The sequence below is a fragment of the Gymnogyps californianus genome, chromosome 3 (genome assembly GCF_018139145.2).
Source record: "Gymnogyps californianus isolate 813 chromosome 3, ASM1813914v2, whole genome shotgun sequence".
Classification (NCBI taxonomy): domain Eukaryota; kingdom Metazoa; phylum Chordata; class Aves; order Accipitriformes; family Cathartidae; genus Gymnogyps; species Gymnogyps californianus.
The window spans coordinates 123,234,395-123,252,529 of record NC_059473.1 but is presented as its reverse complement, the minus strand read 5'-3'; the positions used below and the strand labels follow the sequence as shown (position 1 = coordinate 123,252,529).

Sequence of the window (18,135 nt, the reverse complement as noted above, 5' to 3'; positions counted from 1 at the left end):
TGTATGTCAGGAAGTGTCTTCTGAGAACACTTAATTCTGAAGAAAAACTAGCTGGGGAAATACCTAGATGGTGACTGCTGACAGGATGCAAAACCAACCTTGCCAGGTCTCAGGCAAACCATGAATGAGATTTGGTTTTGCTACATCTCTGCTGGTCAACTGCAGAGTGTAGGAGTCTGCTCTCTAGTTGTGACACCTACAGGTATAGCCTGTCCAAATCTATTCATTTGCATTCTCTGCCTCATAAAACAGAATTAGTGCATACGAACTGCTGACTGGGAGTACTCCCTGGCTTTTGCTAACTCCTGAACCATGCCCAGAGTTGATTTTGAAAAGTGATATTTAGTCTGGGTCAAAAACTTATGGGGATCATTCTAGCATTTTAACAGAAGAGAGAAATGAGTCCCCACATTTAGGCTGATGCCCTTGCATTCTTACTAGCTTGTACTGGTATTGATGAAGCCTGTGGTATGAGTATTTAAAGCGAATATTTCTGTGACTGTTAGCTGAAGGCCTCTCCAAGGTGAAGCAGTAACAGAGGAAAACTTTTGTGGATGTAGATTTTGGATTTCAATGCCTATAGAGGCAGGTAAATGGGGCTTGTGCCCCTGAAACAATTTTGTGATCTATAGTCCTTACTCCGCAAGACGGCTCGAAGACAGCTCTTGGACTACTACATGTCTTAGAAAATCTCAGGTTGGTTAAAATGACTTTCAGTATAAGTACGAGGATCAGTGTGGCCTTCAGTGACAGCAGTGAAATAGCCTATGACTTTCCAGCTAGTTTTGATCAAAGGGCATTCCAGTAGCTTATGCCATCTAAGTTGACGCCTCAGGGACGTTGCGACTTACATATGCCTGGCTGAATTACAGTTGCCTTCTTGTTTTCCACTTGCAATGTGAGGCACAGTCTGCCACTTCCCTCCTTTCTGCTACTGCTCTCTGCAGGTGTCTACTCTGGTCAGAGAAGTGTCAGAGGCAAACCTGTACGTAATTACTTGCTTCTCCTCCAGTATCTCACAATGAGAAAAATAAAACCAGCGTATTCTGTCTTTTTTGTACTCAAAAGACGTGCAAAGGAGAAAGGAAGAAAAAGGCATCCCTACACCTCCGTGTTTTAGTTTTTTGTTGAGTGAGGGCTGTAACTACACTTGGTAAAACAATTTACTTTGAAATAGTTTCTCAACAAGAAGTCAGATTTGTAGCTCTGGTGAAATTTTCCACACATTGAGGGTCTTTTTTTTTTCCTTTTTTTTCATTCAAAACAAGGCAAAGCAACACCTATTCATGTCTGATGAGTAACTGAACCGAGGGGGTAAAAAAAAAGAATCAGTTCACTGAAAAATGTAAGCTTTCTGTGAAAAATATCAACACAATCTTCATTCTTCTCATTTAATGAAAATTTCCCTAGAAACAGTGTTCACTCCCAATCCATCTCCTTCTGTTTTCCCAAACTGTGACCACCTATCCAAGTGGGGGAAGAGAACAAAGCCCATCTGTAGAAAATAAAATTACAGCACTGTCTAGGACTTGTTATTCTCACCTTCAACTTACCTTCTCAAAATACCTCCTAAGAGGGAAGCATTGAGGCATTCTGGCGGTGAAAGGCGCCTCTTCACCTCTGCAATGGTCACTTTGTACTTCGAAGTGGAGCTGAGTAGAGATAAGCGACCAGGGACAGAGCAGAACAGGTCGGTGGGGTTAACAACGCAGGTGCCACCTACAAAACAAAAAAAAATGTTAGAGCGGGGGAAACCTCATATTTCACGTTTTGACAAATTCAATCGTGAAGAACAATTCTGTTGTTTACCTGTGGTTGGTTTTGTTGGTGGTGTTTTTGTTTGGGTTTTTGGAGTATTTTGGGGGTGGTGGTTTTGGTTTTGTTTTTAAATGTTGCATCACATTGTTGCTTTGAGAAACATGAACAGATTGAAATTTCTGTCCGAGAAAAGTGAACTATTAGATCTTATAAGCTTTACAGTCAAATTAGATCGTTATGGCTACCTCATTTGATTTCATGCTCAGTAAAAATTACATATTGTCAGATTTTCAAGTCTTGTACCTAGTATGATTAACAATGTAAGACTGAATCAGATTCAGGTATCACTCAGGATTTTAAAAAATGCAGTTGGTGAAAAGTTCAGGACATTGGTTCTAATGAGAAATGTTCATTTTAACTCTTATAGCAGTGTTTAGGATAACAAAGATGCAACGGCACTATAGGTTTGCAGTGATTTGCAGCCAGAACGGCTTTCTGTGCCTTTGAACTCTCATATACTCCTTCTAAAGTTAGGTCAAATCCTCAGCTGATGTTACTGATTGAAATCTGTTAAGCTACATCAGTTTATCTCAGGTTAGTTCTGGAATTGTTTATTCCTTGAAAGTGGCAATTATTTGGCCTGGGTCTGAAACTGCTGAATGATCACCAAATCTTTCAATGAAGACTGTGATCAATAACTCCTCAGGCAAAATCGAGCTTTTAACTTAAAGTTAATATGTGAGAGAGAAAGGGAGAAAACTTTCTCTGCAGCTGATCCAAGAGAATAGTACAAACTCCTAGGGGAGAAAAAAAAAATCTTAAGGACTAACACATATTTTATCACCAAGTGCAAAACACTTTTCTTTGACCTGCCTTCTCCAACCTAACTACAATAAAAAACTCTGTGGAAGAAATAAATCTTACCACTGCATGCACAGTTCTTCCCTGGGGGAAAGATGAGAAAAAAGAATGAACTGCATATGACAGTGATATAAAATATCATATAATTCAATGCACTACTAGAAGGAGTTCAGATGGTTTCTGTGAGGGCAATGATATAAAGACCTTCTTACAGCAGAATGAATCTGTGCTCATTATTCATGTTTAAAGGAAAGATACTGTATTTTTTAAACTACCATGATAATTTCTTCTTTCCTGTGAACACCCTAATCTTTTTGCACTGCAAGAGCTCACTTTATTATGCTTAAAAATTTTAGTTCATAATCTTAATTCTGTAATGTGAATAGGATAGGATAGGATAGGATCGGATCGGATCGGATCGGATCGGATCCAATAGAATAGGATAGGATAGGATAGGATAGGATAGGATAGAAAAAGAATAGCTTACTTTAGACAAGATCCTAACACCTTTACTTTATCTTCTTCCACATGTAATCCCTCTTAAAGTTAAGGTGACTATGTATGTTCCAGTTTTAGCAGAGAAAGAGGAATATAACTGAAGGATGAAACTTCATTAAAGGCAGACTATTGCTTGCTTACATAAGGCAAACAGAATTTCTTTCCAAACATTTCAGCTCTTGAAGGTATATTTAAACATTTGTGCTGACAGCAAAACCAGAAAAGAACATCTCTTGGTATAAATCCCAGATGGGTGAGATCCTGACTCAGTACAGCAGGATATTTTATGACTTCTTTAATTATGCTACAGGATAGATATTAGTGTCCACTTCTCAGGCAGAATATAGTGACAAATCACGCATCACCAAACACAGAGACACATCAAGGGCACTTACGCACATTTTTGCACAACTCAAAGCTACAATTCATGAGCTCATATGCTCAGATACAGAAATGTGGTGCCACATGCCTCAAATGTTTTTGGGTTTTTTGTTGTTTTGGTGTTTGGGTTTGTTTTGGTTTTTTTTTTTTTCGTATCTGAGGCAGGGCTGCACAGAAACCTATAAATATTTTCAATCAACATTTTCAAACTTCCTGTCTGTCAGGTACATTTGTGAAGAGTGTTAACACTGAGTAGATTTGTTTGTTTGGCATCTCCTGCGACACAATACATGTACACACGTGTACATATATACGTGTCAAGAAAACAGTAGCAATGCGTACATATTTATTTACTTCAATAAGTCTGTAAATTTTATAATGAGTGAGACTGTACCGAAATCAGTGTCATATTAAAGTTTATCTTCTTGCCAGGTTAAGCCAGTATGTGCACCATTTATGCCAGATAAATAATTGTTCCTTTAATCCAAAAAACTGTTACCCTGCAGCTGCTCTTACCCTAACCAGAATTTACTGCAACACTTCTCATTACTATTTAGTAGAAGGTTGTTTACAGTCTAAAATGTTTAAAAATATCATGCCTATGCAACATGCTCTTAAACAAAGCAATTCCAGGTAAGCCAGGTACGTGTTAAAAGTAAAAGAAAACAAGTCTAAGTCATTTGCTTTCCAGAAACATGGAGAAAAAGTTGCAAATTATAAGAAGGTACAATCTGTTGCATATAATTATTTCACTATATTAATTATTCATCGACACAGCAACAGAAGGCGGTGTGGTGCTTTCTAGACGAAGCTATGTCTTTGTCACAAACTGTGTGCAGTTTTGAAGGCATGGATCTCCTACCACAAACACCACCTTGGAGAGGAGATGGGTGAAGTCCTGACCTTTACACCAGGTGGTAAACAGAAAAAGGCATGACAGTGAACAAAGGGAGGGCTGCTGGAAAGAGAAAGGAAAGGATGAGTGCAACCACACTTATGATGAAGATGAAGGGTTAGGTTTCTTGCCAAACATACACGCTTTAGTGTATTCCTTCCCCCATATTCTGATCATACATTAGAGTGAACAAATGATTTTGTGAAGAAGTGCAGCTCAGTGGGGAGAGGACAAGGTATGTTTTAAGTTGCATTAAACAGCAGTGGCAACAACCAGCTTTTCTTTCCTGTCAACCCAATGCCACTGTAGCTACTGTTGGAAAAGTCAATCCTTGTTCAACCGTTGAGCTGGTCTTGTCATAGCAGGGCATTTGAGAGGTGGGATGCTAACAAACACTGGCTGAAGAAGCAGAAGAAAATGCCCTCAAAACCAGAATGGAAATAATGTCTTTCATGAGTCTGACAGTTCAACCTGGAGATCCCTATTCCTCTTAGCAGCTTTTACTTGCATTAGAAATCTTTACAGACTAGCTTCTGGTGCCAGGATACGTAAGATCCCATCAGCTCATCAGGTGAAGAGCCCCACACATAGCCACGGTGAAGTAATGTGCCCACCAGCATACATAATAAGGGAAAACTGTGGCCATTGCTCCGTGACTAGTTACGCACACCATCGGTCCTGCTGCAACGTCGGGAAAAAGAATATGAGAGCAGGCAGAAAGTGAGATAACTGGTAGGATCATCCACCTGATTGCCTCAGCAATTTCGTGCTCTGAGGACCACCTGAAATGGGCCTGTGAATGTTAAAAAGACTCTTTTTAGGACAACTGTTTATTCTCACAGGGAAATGATTACGTGGTCTGGTCTGACATCATCTGTTGCCATAAGATACTGTGTTAGAGATGACTGTAAATGGTGATAGTTGTGCTCTTACAGCCACAGAGGTCTAAAGACACAAGCAAGACAAGATTTAGATGAAGGAGGAATATCTTTTATATTGTAACTGATGGATTTGGGGAAAAAAAAAAGAAGGAAAGAAGGGAAGCTTTCAGGCACACAAATGCTTCTTCAGGGCTTCTCTTTCATCCAACTCTATTCAATTACTTCTTTCTTCATGACAGAGTTTTACCCTCTGATCTGTCATCTTCATGTTGATTTCAACAAACATGATTGAGAGGAAAAAGATGGGTGAGGAAAAGATATGGCTTGTGCAGCAGACCACATTTGGGTGAAAGACCCGGGGCCCGATACTGCCATATACTGAATCACTTCAGCTACTGAATCACCTCAGGAGATCATATATAACCTGATCTAGTGGAAGATGTCCCTGCTCATTGTAGGGGGGTTGGACTAGATGACCTTTGAAGATCCCTTTCAACCGAAACTATTCTATGATTCTATTCTATGATTATTGTCAAGTGGTCTGAGGGAGAGGAATAACAAAAGACTATGTTCATTTTTGCTAGCTTACTTTTGGGGCTCGATCCTTTTCCCTCTAGCTGACTGGTTCATACTCAACACAACATACTCCTTTGTGTGAACTGCGCTTTTGCTTTGTTTCCCAAACCTAGAATGAACAAAAGTTAGGATATTTGATACTGAAAAAAGTAGTCACAGCAAACATCGGGAGAGTATTTTCTCTTCCTTATTCCTGTCTCCCCATCAAATAGCACAAGTCAGTACAAAATGCCAACGCAAGCTGATGATGGGTTGTGTAGATGACAGCAGCAAGAACAACAGAGCCATACTCTAACTCAACAGTCTTGTCAACACAATGAAAATCCCAATAATGCATGATGCAAAAAGCGCTTGGTCTGTTTTGATTGTAGGCTTCCCTTTGTATAGATGAAGAGGACAATAGGCTGGCTGGAGTGCGATGATTTATTCTGATTTAGTTATGTGCTTGGGCATCTGCTGAAATGTAAGTCTCCCTGACGCCCTCAGAGTTAAATACTTGTGCGTCTTTTCATTGACAAAATCCATATTGTCACATATTTTATACTTTTCATAAGTAATGTTATTGCTTTATTAGGAATGAGAGAGAGGAATATCCGTTGATGTCACTGGATGATTTTCACACTTTAAATACAAACATTTTTTTAAATGTGTGTCTATAATTTTGTATAGCTACACACATCCTTACACTCTGCAAGGTCATTTCTTATTTGTTAATCATAACAGCTGCAATATGATGGGTATTTTATGTTCTTTCAAGACGCGGTAGTCCCTTTCTCCAAGACATTCACACATAAATATCATGTGGTTATGGAAGGCAACATCATAATATACTGGTGACAACAGCACAGAAGTACTGTTTATTTCGTTTTTCAGGATATATACATGTTTGTGTGCTTGTGTACATTATCAAGTATAAGCATGCCTGAGTGCCTACAGATTAGTCTTATATAAAATATTAATAACATGCTATGCTTTTTATTAGTCTATTATTTATATCTACAGGTGCTGCTAGTGGGAGTCTCCAGTTTATAGTATATTTTCTGCACTGTTCTGAAATTCTGGCAAGTTTACAGTATGTTACAAAATGAAGACATGAAAATCTGCCTCTGCTTAGCTTTTTTTTTTTCCTAGCAAGCAGCAAATTTAAGCAAGCAGTTAACTGTATAAAATTTATCAGTACTATTTAATCCTGTGTTCAGTTCCCAAAGGTCTATTATCAATTTAAAATGTTCTACAAATTATCCTCACATCACCCAGTCATTAATCTCAGGAACTAAATATTCAAAATTCTAAAACCCATCTACGTTTGTCAGGAAAAATAGTAAGTACTGCTTTTTTCCCAGTTATTCTTTTGGTTTCGCTTAAGCTAACAAACTTTGCATCATGTAACTAGCCATGTAAACCAGCTCTTTCCATGAACATAAACAGTTCTGAGGTAACGTCCCTCACTACAACATTCATGCTAAGGGAAGGCGGGCATGCTTGCATGCACAAGACAATTTTTTTTTAATATGAATCAGAAGATTCAGTTGGACTGAGGGGATGGTGAGCAGTTTTTAAGACCAGCCTCTTAGCAACACACAGTTTTGAAGGCTATTAAGACTGTTACGAGTTTTAAGTTTAGACAATGTTACAAAAATAGCTTTGGAGAAGCAAAGTATTATAGCGGAAAACAGAATAATAAAATAAGGGGGATTGTTACAGGAACTCAGCTTTAAAGGTTGTATCAATATGCCAACGGATGTTAAATCTCAGGCACCCAGGACCAGCCCTCCGTTATCGAGATGGATCAGCGCTGATACAGGAGCACTTCTACAGCTCCTGGGGTGAAGGATAGGACCCAAACCAGAGCCAAAAGAAAGGACATCTACTTCTTTCCTCTTCCCTATACACAAGCCATAAGAACACATCGGCACTTTCCAATGCCTCTCTGGGCCCTCTCTACGGCAGGGGTTTGGGAAAATAGCTGTGCGTTGCCGGACAGCGTGCGTGAGCCTGCGGGGCTGCAGGACAAAGGCTTGAGCAGGCTGTGTGTGGTGTGGGTTGTGGGGGGGTGTGTGTGTGAGGGTGTGGTAAGGGTTTGGGGCTCTGCCCGTGGTGTCCCACGAGTGGGCTCTGCGTGGGGCAGAGCGAATGATGATGAAGCGGGGGGGGGGGGGGGAGCTGTGCTCCCCGCGGGAGGCACTGGCAGGTTGTGTGTGTTGTGTGCGTGCGTATTGTGTGTGTGGTGTGTGTCCACTTGTGTTGTGCTTCTACGCACTTTGTTCCCTGCGTGCATGCCTGAGTTTGCGGGATGCCGAGGACTGCTCTGCGTGGTGTGTATCCCGTGTGTGCGTGGCTCCGAAATCTCCGCTGAGGCAGGCCAAGCTGGGACTGTGCGGATCACGACAGCCCACAGCTCGGAACGGAGCAAAGGGAGACAGAAAACACATAATACACAACCTCTCCCCTAGCAGGAGAGGGGAGAAGCACAGACCTCCAAAGCGGGTGAGATCCCTACCCAGGGGCTTTCCATCGCCCCTCCGTGCACAGCCGGAAAATATCCCTTTGCAGATCAGCAGGGAAAATAAACAAACAAACAAACAAACAAGCAAACAAACAAACAAAAACCCACCAAAAAATCAAACCAAAACAAAACAAGCTCTCAAACAAACAAACAAACAAAAAGCACCCAAAACCCAACCTCACGTCTCTTCCCCAAACTTCTCCCAAAGGTCTTACTGGTGCCAGGGCTGAAGGGAGCCGGCTCCGCTCCTTTCCCGGCCCGGCGAAGCGCTCGGGGTCCGGACAGAGCCCGCTTTAACGCGCTGCTCAGCCCCCTCCGGCCCCTTCCCCAGCCCGAAACTCCCGGGGAGCTGAAAGTCGTCGACCGATTTGGCTTTAGTCGGCTGGAGATTATCTCAGCTGGAGCCGCGAGAGCCATTGATTAAGCCAATTATTTAGGATTTTAATGCGATTTAAATTGGCCCTTGGAATAGAAAAGAAAAGAAGAGAAGAGAAAAAGACAACAGTGCTAATGACAGTGCATTAAGATCTGAACACAATGATGGGCTATTACAAGAGTCCCGAGGCTCTTGTAAGGTTCAGAAGAGCCGGGAAAAGGGAAGGAAGAGGATAACAAAGGGAAGACAAGGAGGGGATCTGCCCTGCCCTCGGTGGGCTCCCGGCTGGGCGCAGGGAGACGGTTCAGCAGCGGGGACCCCCGTCCGCCACACCGAGACCGCCCTCGCCGCCCGGAGCTGCCAAGCGGGCAGGGAGCCCGGCTCTGCCCGGCCCTGCCTTCCCCTGGGGCGGGACACGGCAGGGCTCTGGGGTGGAGGGTGCTGGCAGAGCGGCGAGGGGGTCCTTAGGCACCCTTGGGGGGAGGGGGGGGGGGGTCTGGCCCAGGTAACTCCAGTCGGTTTGCCAGAGCAGGGGATAACAAGGTGTAGGGGGATGTCCCCTCTGCCCATTCCTGCATCCCGGGATGCCTGGATGAGACGGCGGGGAGGTGGTAACAAGCCAGCACCCTATTTTTTTCCCTTTCATCTGCACACAAAATAGCAGGGGGAGAAGATTCTCCTGGGGAGAGGTGCAAGGCCCTCCGCCCCTGCCTTCACCCGCCTCCTCCAACCTCTTGCCCAAAGTCTCGCCCTTAATGACTGAGTCATTAGGCGGTAGTTTTGAGTGTCAAAAGTTAAAATTAGAATGGGGGAGAGGATCAAGGCTCAGCGAGTGCCTTTCAAATGAGAGGTGATACCACGACTAAGTGCATAAAAGGCAGAGGCGAGAAAGGGGAGCGTCTTTCCCCGGATTTTATTGGTAGACTTTATGGTGACTGATACTTGAGCTTTTAAGAAGAGGGTGGTTTTGTCTTTCTTTCTTTTTTCTTCTTCTTTTTCTTCCTTTTTTTTTTTAAATTTTTTTTTTTAATCAAATAAGATCTGAGGGTTGTTCCTAGCTAGGCACTAATGCATTCGGATGTCAGTCACCTCTAAGCGATTTGACAAACTCAAGATCTCTTAAAACGTGCAGAGTTCAGATCATATTAATTCCCCAAAAATGTTTTGATTCAAAGTAGTTTGTATTTTATGTTGCCAAGGGCAATCGAAAAAGAGCTATTGCCGATAGGTTGGCCCTTCTCTCTTCATGGCCCAGAGGCGATAACAGTATTTAAGCTTCTGAAATTAGCCTGGGGCAGGAACGATGGATGATCACAAAGCGAAACAAGAGCTTTTTTTGGAGTTTGCCATCTCGATTTCATAAAACGATGCAGGCCAAATGTCACCGTGTTGTCTTTTTAATCCAAATATATGGAGGTGAGGACACCAAGCCTGCATACACTTCATGTCCGAGGGATGGGGAAGAGGTGGGTGCGGAAGGGAGCTTGGAGGGCATTTTAAAAAGAAGCCCCCACTCCCCCCCCCCCCAAAAAAAAAGAAAAAGAAATTAAAAAAGGGAGAGAGAGAAGGGAAAAGAGAGAGAGAAAAATCAAACAAGAATCAGGTTATTCTGCTTTTAAAATGGCAACCTAGAGAGGAATTAAAAGGGAATGAGTATGTAATAGAAGCCTGAGATGATTAATAGGAAAGTATAAGAGGGGAGGGATTTTTTTAATGATTAAAAAACACAGACGACTCCTGTAAATAGAACCTTCATTTCTTCAAGTGATTTCTTTTGAAACGAGCGATCTGAATATTCAACTTTAAGGCAAAGCTCCACTCTGTATGTACAACATTAATATGATCTCTGCAGAATTTGGTACTCAGAAATATTAACATATCAAAGCCGCTGCCCGAGGCTAGAGAAGCTATCGATACACGAGCAGTAGGAAAAGTAAAGATTATTGGTTCTGATGGTTAGAGCAGGGAAGCTCCGGGCTAAATCCTGCACACCATTAACTGAAAGTGATAGCATGGGGATCTCTGCCCTGGAATCGGTGGCAAATATTTTCTCTAGCTAGTAATTAGCTCGCCAGCACCTAAGCCTTGCAAAAATCTTTTACTTTCCGAGCCTCATTAAAAGCAAACCCCAATCACTGCACTAAACAATCTAGAAGGCAACTGATATGTACAATGGCAGCCAGAGGTGGAAGCAGGGAAGAGCCGTGTTTATGATACTTGTCATTCCTATCAGTATTAATAGCAGGACTGCAAACCGTGGCACTGTTTAGAGATTGCTTTTTTTGGAGAGGACTAGGCAATGGTGTGTTCCTCTGGGAAAGTATATGGGAAGTTTTCTTTCCTCTCTCCTTCCTTCCTTCCTTCCTTCCTTCCTTCCTTCCTCTCTTTCTCTCTTTCTCTCTTTCTCTCTTTCTCTCTTTCCTTCTCTCTTTCTCTTTCTCTCTCCTCCCTTTCCCTCTTCCTCCATTTCTCTTTCCTTCCCTCCTCCTTTTCTCCTTCCTTCCTTCCTTCCTTCTTTCTTTCCTTCCTTCCTTCCCTTCTTCCCTTCTTCCCTTCTTCCCTTCTTCCTTTTTCTTCCTGCTATTGCATCTAAAACACTCAAAAGCAACCTTTTAAAAAATATATGTATATATTAGTAACAAAAATAAAATAAAAAAATCTGACACGAGATGTTTAAAATATTAGGGAAGCCACTCTCGAGTTAATATATTCTTATTGATGTATTACTAGAAAAGAAGTGTGATTTATTTATATGGGATACTGTATAGCGCTTAGGCGCAGGATGTTTTGATTACTGCTAACACCTATCGCTTTTTTTGAAGTCGGACAAAATATTTATTATGTATTTTTAATATACATTTGAAACTTATACTCTCGCCTTTGATATCTTCCCTGAATATGCCAAGAGATAGATAGCAGTGCAGTAGTAGTTCAGCACTTAGATCAGGGTAGAGAAAACCTTGCATTTTCATGCTGGATTTCCTTTACTATCAATCTTTAAATCCTTGAATAATTTGATCGCTTTAAAAAGGGGGGGGGGGAGAGAGAGAGGAAGAGAGAGTCTTGACTACAATCATCTGCACAGGTAATTGGAATCTCCTTAACAGGAGCTGGAGAGCTGAATAAACTGGAATTGAGCTGAGCTGAGATTCGAGCCGCCTTTCAGCTGGGAAATGCGAACCGCAGGCAAAACACCACAGGCGCAGACCCCAGCTGATGGGAACTCTTGTCTTTCTCTCTTTCAGCTAACTATCTCCGCTTCTCGGAGGTCAGCCCTCCGATCAAACCCGAAAGAATTCTCCCTCTTCCTAGGGATAATCAGAATCCGCTGAAACCCGAGAGACCACGACCGAGGCAGGCACGGGACCTAGGGCAGCCACAGGCACCGACAGCACGAGTTGGCCGGTAGTTTGCAAGCCCGCGGCGCTGCCAGCCCTCCCTCCCCGCAGCCGTCCCGCCAGCGGTGCCCGGGGAGGGGCCGGCAGATCTGCCGTGTGTGTGTGTGTGTGTGTCCGTCCCCCCCCCCGCCTTCCCCGCGTCCCTCTCCCCGCCGCCGAGCTCCACCGCTCTCCCCGCTTTGCGCCGGCCGCGCGGGGCCGGGGGCCGCCCGCCGCGGCGAGGCGGGGCCGGGAGGAGCGGAGGGACCGAGGGGAGCTGTCCCTTCAGCACCACCGCTCCGCCGCCTCCGCCATCATTCCGGGCCCCGGGGCAGCCCCGCCGCCGCCCGCCTCTCCGCCCCGAGGCTCCCGCCGGCCGCTCTACGGAAAGCCCGGATAAAGCTTGGTCTGAGCCGGTGTGGGGAGAGGGTACCCCGAAACGTCCCCTCCTGCGGGTGGAACCGCCCGTGCGCCTGCTCTCCGTCGCCACTCACCGTAGTCGGGTGTGACTTATTGTTTCAGCGTAAAGTTTGTCTAGGGAAGCGATGGCTAAAACCAGCTCCCTGCCACAATAGCATCGCATCGCCTAAAATGTCTCCTAAGTGTCTGCTTTTCCATGGTGGGTATAATGAATAAGGGAAGGCAATAATGGGAGAAGAAATGCGCGTTCCAAGAGGCTGAGTCGCGAAGTGTCCTGTCTCCGACCGCACGATTCGTTTTGTACCGCGAATGAAAGTATGCGTTTAAGCTTGTAAGAATTGTGTTCCTACGTTAGGCCTTTAGACTACTTTTGTTTCTCTTCAGGGTAAATGACGGTGATAACAAACTCCCCAGAACAGTCAGATTTCGCAAACGCTGAAGAAATGCGTATTTAACAAGAGTTCCAAAGCTTTCCTCTAACTTTGACGTTAGATATTTGCATTGACAGATGGTTATCAAATGAAGTGACACTCAAAAGCGAGTTCCACACCGGTCTGTAGCGCTACTGAAACCACCTTTCCAAAAAAGCTCCTTCCTTTCCCCACACGAGATCAAACTGCCGATTTAACAGCCCGGCGCCAGGGAACACGTTTCTCAAACTATCAGGGATCAACTCGGTTAAACGGGGAATGATAAAACGAGTCAAGAAAGCTCTGGATTCAGCGGGAGTATCCGAGAGCTACCGAGGAACAGATCATTTGTAAAGTGCAAATGGACTGTGAAACGTGAAGTGCTCCAAGCTAGTTTGAACGTACTTCTGTCAAATGTCAAATTATCACGATTTCGGCAGTAAATCCAAACTACGCTAAACAGTGGGGAAGGGAAAGAGGGAGAGAAATGGAGAGGGGTTTATGTTTCCAAAAATTGATAGACGCAAGTATTTGTAACCTCTTACCTCTTCTTATCACACCTCCTTGGCCGTTCAGTACAAGTCCACACTGGGCCTCCACTGAGCTCTTAAGTAATGAGGGGGAAAAAAAGGAAAGAAAGGAAAGAAAGAAATCAGATACAGAAACCCACAGAGAGATCACATAGCTTTTGCTTTGTTTCACGCCTCGCACGGAAACAATAGTTAAGGTGAACTGGAAAACCACGGTTACTCTCAGCGAACTCAAGGGCTCTGGCGAAATCCCACCGCCATCCTGCAGTCTGCCCCTACCCCATGAAATGCAGAATAATTATCGCTTTCATTTCCATTTAAATACCAGTTTCTCCTGAACTGGGGACTTAGGTCGGCAGTTACGTGGCAGGACAGAGACAAACAAGTACTCTTGAGAGAAGTGTGTTCCCGCTCTACAGTTGCACGCACAAAGGTAAAAATACACTTCTACACAGTGCTTTTGTATGTTTAGCTGTATATTTGTATATACACACAGCTAAATTCATGTATATGTTTCGTGACACGCATATACCAACTTACAAAGTGTGCACAGAAGTAGACAAAGAGCACAAACAACAGACGACCTATTGGGCTTTGCCGGCTACACAGAGTCGTAAGGGTGTTGTAACAACGCGTGTGTCTGCACATAGGTGGGGATGAATATGCATCTGTGTGCACACACACAGAGGCACCCATGTGTGAGTGTGGGGTGAAGAACCATCCAAAAACCTGCCTAGGGCTTCTGGTGCACATCCGAAGAGATCTCACTTCTTTATTCTCCTGTTACAAGGCTGATTATTTGGGGATCTTCGCCCTCCTTAATAAATATTTTTGTTGGAATGATAAAAGACTTGAAAGGGTTGGGTTTTCTTTGGGTTTTTCCTTATGTTGGGGTTAAAAAAACACAACAAACCAAACCTAAATCTTTGCCCAGTGGAAATGTGTTAAAGACGCATTTTCCTCTACAAACAAACGAGGTATTGGACATGAAAGAGGCCTTTAAGGGTGTTAACCTACTCAACAGCCCGTGAAGAGTTAAGTAAATGCGGAGAGAGTCGGTGCATAATAAAAACCCCACTTTACAAAACAACCTTTACAGTCCTGGCTCTCTCCCCCACTTTCACCATATTGGCGCTGGCCCTGTAAGACCTTCCTTTTCAAGGCTCTTTTTTATTTTAAGTGTTCTGCCTTAAAGTGATTATGAAATCAATATGAAAAAAACTTGGCGACTGAGCATAAATTAAAGCGGTGATGGGAAAAGGTGTGACAGTTTTCTTTGTTGCCCATGGAAAATCTTTTTAGGGCACTGAAAGATGCCACTCCAGCTCCAAGACTGTTTGCATCTGTTAGGCTGACTTAAACCGCCCTCGAAACTATTGGACATTCACTTAAAATTCTGTGCAGGGAAAAGTATATTTACATTTGTTGCATTTGAAATGAGGCATATGCTGATGAACGTTTTAAAAAGAAAGACCAAGGAGAAAGGGGAAGACTGGTTAGACCACAATTTTGGTTTAAAAGTATTTGTCTACAGTCCTGTTTCTGTTCGCCACCAAAATGCTTCCCTCTAAGCCTAAGGTGACATTCGCAAGAGTCCAAGTTTGTTCTGAATCATCTAAATCATAACGACAAATATTAATATTTTCAACTTCTCACCACTCAGGCTTTTCGATACCTCAGCACACTCCCTCTTCTGTTCGGGAAAAGAGGGAGGAGGAAAAATAAAGAAAAGATTAGGTACAAAGACCTAAGTCTTTTACTTTCGAATAAAGTGTGATCGAAAAATTGATGTTTTGCAAAGAAAAGCTGTCGATTTATTTCTTCTTTAAATAAATAAAAAAAAGAATGTGCCTCTAGCAGCTTAACCAACCGCTTCTTTTTTTTTTTTTTTTTTTTTTTAAAGGGAAACATGTTGTTTGGTCGGATGACATTGCATAAATGACCAGTTGAATGGCACTAAGTCGAAAATTGGATAAACTATGGTGCTTTTTTGCCCGGGACTTAGGCATTGTCTGCTGTCTTGCAAACGTTCCTAATCCCCTCTTTTGAAAAATACAAGGCTTTGTGCCTGCCAAAGAAAAAAAATTTGTACAGATACAAAAAAATCAGCAGCAGACGTGGTTATAAAAAGGAGTAAATAGGTTTTAGTTGGGCTGAGCAGTGAATGGCAGATTTTTTTTTTTTTTTTGAGGGGGGTAACATAAGGAGATCCTTGTGAAAAATGTAAACAAAAAATGGCCAGAGAGGATAAAATTATATAGTGAATTTTAATGGAGAAAGCTAGGTTTAAATAGTTAGGGTTTCCTTCTCAGAGATGTAAAAGATAACATTCTTTGTTGTTGGGTTGTTGGATTATTTTCCTCCATTAAAAAAAAAAAAAGAAAAAAAAAGAGATTTCTTTTCTCCGATATAAATAGAGGTTTTGGTTTGGTTTTTTTGTTTGTTTGTTTTGTTTTGTTTCTAAGGGAAGAAAATAAACCTTCGTAGTTTTACAAAACTTCGGGTTTTTTTCCGAGCCTTTGACCACTACATCTTTTTGGAAAGACCAACATAGCGAGCTTTGTATGACTGGGAGCGAGATTTGGGGGAAAAGTAAGTACAGTAAATACGATCCTATTTGTCTCTCCCCGCTGGTCGGGAAGCCTTTAGTTCCTCAGCTCGTCGGGAGAAGGAAGGTTTGCTTTTGATTTGGGGGACTTTTCGAAATGGATGTTAGATCCAGGAGGGCGTTGTTTGCAGTTTTGGAAACCGATTTCATTTAAGCAACCAGCTCAATTTACCGGAGGTGAATTTTTAGTGCGGGGGAAAGGATTTCTGAGCGGATAAAGCTGAGGTTTTGATACACAGAAATAGAATTTTTTTGATGGGTCCAGATGCCGGTTAGGGGGGAATAGATGAATGATTAGACACATAGATAGATGAATTCAGCTTTATCTGCTTGTATCTCTCTCCCTATTAACATCTAGATCGGATATTACGAGGGACTTTTATCATACTGAGTATTTCTGACGAACGTTTGCTCCCGTTTATTTCTTCCCTGCCTCATGCCTCGGAGTTCAAAGGAAGGTTTGCCTTTGTATGTATGTCGGAAAGCAGATTTATCTCCTGCCCAGCCTTTTTTCTCTTTTCCCGCTCCATCCCTTCCTTAACACGTTTGCCTGCTCTGTCGGTGCAAGTTGTTTAAACGGTTCCGTTCGCCGAAAGAAAGGAAAAGTTTAGGAAAAGCAAGAAGGTGGGTTCGGTTTGGTTTCTCTGTGACTTTGGTAAGGGCTGGTACACGCACACACGGACCCGCACAGGCACACACGCACCCCGAGATCTCCGGATGAGTCCCACGGTCTCAGCCATCACAGAAGACACAAACCCACGCGGGGAAGTCAGGCGCGAGGGGGTTTTTTGTTTGTTTGTTTGTTTGTTTGACCAAGAAAGACCACTTGCTTTTTTTCCACATTTTTTTTTTTTTGTTGCTACTATTCTGGAGGGGACGGGCTCTGGATCGGATTTGGGGTGAATGTTCCTTCCTTTGTATGAGCTATTCTGAGCAGAGGAAAATGGGGAGGGTGGGGGGGTGGGGGGGGACACCAGGGCAGGGGGAGGGGAAAAGAAGGTGCCTCGAAAGGAGATCGCATGCTATTTACCTGCAAATCGTCTGCTCCCGAGGCTGCAAGCCCGAGGCTTGGTCCTGGCAGGAGTCTTTGATCTGGATGCATCCCATATTGGGATCCATGGCTCATAAGAGACAGGTCGTGGCGGCGGTAAGCATCTAAGCACCCCAGCTCTCTCCTCTGCTCGTCCAAGCAAGAGGACTTGAGCGCCCGCGCATTGTGCAGGTTGATAAAATCAGTGGGTTCCCCATGGTGGATCTGCTGGTAGTATTGCTGGGAGTGATGGAGAGAGTTCAAGGAGTAAGCGTCGGGGTTGACTGCCGGGTGGCTGTGTTGGAACTCGTAGTGGAAGGACTGGTGGTGCAGTGGGGTGTACTGGTGGTTAGTGGAGAAGTACGGGGAGGCGAACTCGGTGCCCGTGGTAGAGTAAGTGAGAGGAGATGAGGAGGAATAGGCGACGGTCGAGTTGGCCACAGACTCCAGGCATCCAAGCTGCATCAAACGGTAACTGTTTGATCCGTCATGACGTATCTGAAAGGAAGAAGTGAAAAGAAGACCCCAAAACTGGAGGTTTGTCATTGAAAACCCCGGGTGCGGTTCTTCCGAGCACGCTGTCCTGCATAGCTTCTCCCCCTGCAGAAGCGTCTAAGCCTGCGAGCGGCAACCCCAGCAACAAAAGATCCTTTCCTACCTTGGGCTGGTGCCATAAAGGTCTGTTCAAAAAATCATAAACAGCCCAGCCTGCCCTTAATACCGTCAAGCGAAAGGAATCCACGCACTGAAATAAAAACTATCTTTCTGTCTGTCCATCCATCCATCTATCCATCCACCTCCTGATCACAGCTGCAATATCTGGGGCTGACACAAAAAAAGTCATCAAACAGAGGAAACTATCGAGAATACACACAAGTCCCGTCCCTATGTTACAGCGTTACACATTGAGAAAGCTTTGCCGCCTGCTTGCCTTCCTTTCTTCCTTCCTTCCCTTCTTTTTTTTTTTTTTGAACCCCTATTTTTCTTTCTTTTTAAAATAACGAATCAGATCCAAAATTTCCCCCCCC

General features: G+C 43.6%; 1 protein-coding gene across 1 annotated transcript in view; it reads right to left on the bottom strand.

Annotated features, from left to right (window-relative positions):
- The window catches only part of TFAP2D (transcription factor AP-2 delta), a 50,422-nt gene that overhangs the window by 31,861 nt on the left and 426 nt on the right, over positions 1 to 18,135 (bottom strand). The window contains exons 2-4 of the mRNA XM_050894858.1: positions 17,108 to 17,605; positions 13,485 to 13,545; positions 1,554 to 1,719 (exon numbers count right to left, since the gene is read on the bottom strand). Of these exons, the coding sequence (XP_050750815.1) occupies positions 1,554 to 1,719; positions 13,485 to 13,545; positions 17,108 to 17,605 (725 nt within the window). The remainder of the gene's footprint in view (positions 1 to 1,553; positions 1,720 to 13,484; positions 13,546 to 17,107; positions 17,606 to 18,135) is intronic.